General features: G+C 54.8%; 1 protein-coding gene across 1 annotated transcript in view; it reads left to right on the top strand.

Annotated features, from left to right (window-relative positions):
- Poll (DNA polymerase lambda) overlaps window positions 1-4,581 on the top strand; it is a 9,251-nt gene extending 4,670 nt beyond the window's left edge. Inside the window, exons 6-9 of the mRNA XM_005352363.3 lie at window positions 545-718; window positions 1,376-1,504; window positions 3,314-3,482; window positions 3,745-4,581. Of these exons, the coding sequence (XP_005352420.1) occupies window positions 545-718; window positions 1,376-1,504; window positions 3,314-3,482; window positions 3,745-4,109 (837 nt within the window). The 3' untranslated portion in view covers window positions 4,110-4,581. The remainder of the gene's footprint in view (window positions 1-544; window positions 719-1,375; window positions 1,505-3,313; window positions 3,483-3,744) is intronic.
- The last annotated feature ends 385 nt before the right edge of the window (window positions 4,582-4,966 follow it).

Here is a 4,966-nt window from a genome sequence, read left to right as displayed (position 1 = left end):
AACCCAGTCAGTGTGTCACAGTAACCCTGTCAGTGTGTCACAGTAACCCCCAGTCAGTGTGTCACAGTAACCCTGTCAGTGTGTCACAGTAACCCCGTCAGTGTGTCACAGTAACCCTCAGTCAGTGTGTCACAGTAACCCTCAGTCAGTGTGTCACAGTAACCCCCAGTCAGTGTGTCTTATAGCTGTGATGAAGGTGGTGCAGTGGTGATGGCGAGGGCTTTGTTATTTTCTGTACTGCTTTTTGTTGTTGTGTGGTTTGTTCTTTTCTTTTGGAAACAGAGTCTTTGTATGGAGTTCTGACTGATCTGGAAGTATGCCTGCTTGCACCTCTGCCTCCAGGAGTTCTGGGATTGAAGGCATGCACTACCACGCCTGGCCATTTTCTCTATTTCTTGTTGCTGGTCTCTGGGAACCAAAGGACAAGTTCCATATGGTTGCTGAGCTGGCTTCTGGGCAGAAATTCTGCTGAAGGAGCCAGATTTCCTACGCTGGCTCTCCCTTCCTAACTTCTTATTCCTCCTCCCTATCACTTCCTCCCTAGGAGGCCTGCAGCATCCCTGGAATTGGGAAGCGGATGGCTGAAAAGATCAAGGAGATCCTGGAGAGCGGGCATCTGCGGAAGCTAGACCACATCAGTGACAGCGTGCCTGTCTTGGAGCTCTTCTCCAACATCTGGGGAGCTGGGACTAAGACTGCCCAGATGTGGTTCCATCAGGTCACACCCTGCCCTTCCGCCACAGCCCTTCCTCTCTGCCTGCAGGAGCCAGGGTCCTTGTGTATCCACCCTGTGTTCTCATGAGAATGAATCGAACCCCAGGAGACTGCTTTGTAATGGCACCAGAGTTCGCCTTGGTCCCTCTCCTGTCCCCAGGACAGTCGTGTGGCTTAGTGTCCTTGACGTGAGGGAAGGAACAATAAATATATTACCCTGTCCCATGGACCAGCAAGGGACTTTCTGTTTTCTTAGTTTCTTGAAAGAGTATCTCACTGTGTGGCCTTGGCTAGGCTAGAACTTGCTGTGTAGATCAGGCTGGCCCTGAACTCATGGAGATCCATGGCTCTGATAAGGGACTTTCTAAGGAGCCCAGGCTTTTGGCCCCATGTCTAAAACAGTGGTTCTCAACCTGGCCATGCCAAGAATGATCTTGGGAACTGGTGAGAGTGAAGCCAAGACCCATTTTAGACCAAGGAATCAGAAACCAGCATCCTCAGATTGTGGTGTTCCCCTGCATAGAGGCTGGACTTGGTCAGTCTTGCCTTATGTCTTTCATGGTAGCAGCTGTGACAGAGCACCTGTGTCTTCTGGTCCACACACTTACTTCATTAGTCCTGGGTCCTCACAGCCTCCTCTCTCGCTGTTTTTTTTTTCCAGGGTTTCCGGAATCTAGAAGACATCCGAAGGCTGGACTCACTGACTGCTCAGCAGGTCGTTGGCTTGAAGCACTACGATGACTTCCTGGAGCGCATGCCCAGGGAGGAGGCTGCAGAAATTGAGCAGACAGTAAGCATGGCTCCTAGAGCACTAAGGAGAGCAAGGTTGAATTCCCAGCTGGGCAGCCCCACAGGCAGAAGTAGTTAAGGGGCTGCCAGAGACCGAGAAGAGCAGGTTGAGACCAGAGCTGTAGGCCCAGAGGACATCAGGTGGGGGTGGACACTGTAACACCAGCCGTATGGGTGAGTGGTCTCGGGGCTAGAGAGCACTGGGCCTAGCATGGGGGCAGACACAGTCTCAAGGACTGGGATGTGAGAGGGTGAACAGACCAGGTTGGGGTCAGGGCAGAAGTGGTGGTTCATTGTCTTGAGAACTTGATGAAAATTGTGGGGCCAAGAGTGGTTGCGCACACCTTTAATCCCAGCACTTGGGAGGCAGAGGGAAGCAGATCTCTGTGAGTTCCAGGACAGCCAGGAATGTTACACAGAGAAACCCTGCCCCGAAAAACAAAAACAAACAAACAAAAGACAAGAAGTGAGAACTATGGACTCCTCAGCTCAGAAGGCACAAATGGCCTCTTTCCACATGTGTGGACCCTCTGAAGCACCTCTGCAGCTGCTCAGAATTGGTGGGGTTCAGATGAAAGAATATAAGATTAGGGGTGGGGTCAAGAGAGCATGGCCAGGACTTAGGGGTGAGCCTGGTTAGGAGTTTCTCCCAGGGTTCTGTTCTATTTGCTGTGAGTATTTGTGATTGTCAAGGCCCAACCATGTGGTGCAGAGGTTGCTGGGTATGCCCAAGATCCCGTTGCTGTCTCCAGCACCACAGAAAGAAAAAACAATAGTTTCAGTTGGCCAAGAAATAAGCTTTGGCCAAGTTAAAGGTTTGGTTTAGAGCAGAGGACTAAGTTTATGAGTTTATACAGAGTTGGGTCAGAGAGACAGGGCACCCTAGGATGTCTGTGTTGTTTGTTCAGCTGGTGTGGGCCTAGGGTCTTGCTGAGCGATAGCTGAGACAGCCGCCTGGGACTGGTCTGGATGGATAGACAGGCCCTATTGTGTGCCCTTCATCACGCTGTCACTCAGCTACGGAGTCCAGGCACAGGGAATGCCCTGGGCAGCCACCAGCCCGCAGCCCATTGGAACCAGGCTTCCCACTGTAGCCTGCCCACAAGTAGGGCTCCAGCTATAGGGATGCTGATGGATTACTTATCTTTCTCCTGGGAGGCCCAAGAGGGGAGCGAAGGGATTAGCAGAACTGCTTGTCAGGCCCTGGGAATTGAGGTGTCCTGGCTGTGGGTATCCAGGGCCCCAGAGACCTCAGTGTCCTGCAGTGGGGGCGGGACCCATCTCCATATAAAAGGCCTCCACGGCGGCTGGTGAAGGCTAATGGGCTTATTCCTCCTCAATTAGGCCTCTCAGATCCTTCTACAGACAGGCCCGGCTCACCCCTGCTAGAGGGTGTGGGCAGCTCCCGTCCTTCCTCCCTGACAGGTGCAGTGATGTTTGTGCTCCACTTTCTCCCTGCCAGGTTGGAGGCTCTGCCAGCCACCTGCTCAGGCCTTAAACCCTGACTCCCACACACTGCTGTCAGCTCCAGAGTCATAGGCAGCTTGAACTGCAGGGATACGGCCTTTTGTGGAGTTTCACAGGCCTGGCCACTAGGTGCAGGTGGAGCCAGAACCCAAAGAGTGCCCCTCTGCTCTTTCTTATACAGAGTCCTTCTACCCAGACATAGCCAACATCTTCAGGCCTCCACAGGCCTGTCTCTAGGGGCCCAGGCTTATCCCCCCCAGCATAAAGCCTGGGGCTAGACCCGGGAGCTGGTGCTGTCATGGGAAAGGCCTCCAGCATCTCACCCCTCCCTGCCCTTTCCCAGGTCCGGACATCAGCCCAGGCCTTTAATCCTGGGCTGCTGTGTGTGGCCTGTGGCTCTTACCGAAGGGGGAAGGAGACCTGCGGGGATGTGGATGTGCTCATCACTCACCCAGACGGCCGGTCCCACCAGGGCATCTTCAGCCGCCTCCTTGACAGCCTTCGGCAGCAAGGTATCCACTGTCTTTGGGTGAGCAGGCTGGAAGGGGGCAGCCATGTTTGAGTTGTCATCTTTGAGTCCTAGTTTGAGACATGCCATGGGGGAAGGGCCAAAGACACTGTAGGACAGGTGCCTACAGGTAGAAGGTCTTCTGACTACATTCTATAGATGAAGAATTGGGCCCAGTGGGGGGCAGGGTGGACTAGAGAAGGGAGGGGTCTGGGCAAGTTGGGAGGGTCCAGATTGCCCTATAGACATCCCTTACATTGGACCAGGGTTCCTCACAGATGACCTGGTGAGCCAGGAGGAGAATGGCCAGCAGCAGAAGTACTTGGGTGTGTGCCGGCTTCCAGGGCCCGGGCAGCGGCACCGGCGACTGGACATTATCATCGTGCCCTACAGTGAGTTTGCCTGTGCCCTGCTCTACTTCACTGGCTCTGCCCACTTCAACCGGTCCATGCGAGCTCTGGCCAAGACCAAGGGCATGAGCTTGTCGGAGCATGCCCTCAGCGCAGCTGTGGTCCGGAACAGCCAAGGTGTCAAGGTGGGGCCTGGGCGCGTGCTGCCCACCCCCACAGAGAGGGATGTCTTCAAGCTCTTAGGCCTGCCCTACCGAGAGCCAGCTGAGCGGGACTGGTGACCATGCTGTGTGAGCTGCCACCACCACTATAGCTTTGCCCAGCTCAGCCAGCCGACTTCAGTCACCTGCTGTCCTTAGCGAGCCAAGCTGGGAGCTCTGGGCCTGAGGGAAAGAGCCCGCCTGACAGTGAGAGCCTGCAAGCCCTCTCCCGGTTAGACAGGATGTCGTATGCTGCTGTCCCCTCCACCTCACCATGGCTCCTAGTGACATTTGAGCAGAACAGGTGGCTGGTTTCAAGCCTGTTTCCTGTGCCTAGGCTTTCCTTTCCACCCCAGACAGATCTAGATGCTGGAACTCGGGGTGAGGCTGGGGCTGGGGGGAAGCAGCTGTGGGTTTAGCATCTTCCTGAACCCTTACGGTTGGAGATGCCATGCGGACTCCCTCCCCCACTCACTTCCTGTACAGCTGGAGCTGCTGGGGGCAGCCTGCCCAGACTCTGTGAGGACTGCTCAGAAGGCCCTGGGGCCTAGTAAAGTGCTTTTGACTTTCAACCTGCCTGGTGTCTGAGCTGCAGCCCCACCTGCTGCCCTGCACCCCAGCAGAAAAACCATGGGCCTAGACATCAGAACCCACACTACCACCTTCTGGTCAGGGTCAAGCCTGGCTGAGTCAGATCCTGAATGCAAAATGTGGTCTAGGGTAGATGGTGTGAGAGAGAACTGGAGTTAGACACAGGGGAGATGGTATGAGAGAGAACTGGAGTTAGACACAGGGCCCTCTGTCCATCCTTCAGCAGCTCCTGTGACCCTCAGATGGGGCTACAGTGGGATACGAGCAGAGGTGACAGGACTTACAGGAAACTACGGAACATGATCTGTACACGATGGATAGGAATGGGGAGATCTGGGGTTCCTGGG

Source organism: Microtus ochrogaster, chromosome 8 (genome assembly GCF_000317375.1).
Source record: "Microtus ochrogaster isolate Prairie Vole_2 chromosome 8, MicOch1.0, whole genome shotgun sequence".
In the NCBI taxonomy this organism is placed as follows: Eukaryota; Metazoa; Chordata; class Mammalia; order Rodentia; family Cricetidae; genus Microtus; species Microtus ochrogaster.
Note: the sequence above shows the minus strand (reverse complement) of the source record. Positions and strands in the feature narration are given on the sequence as shown.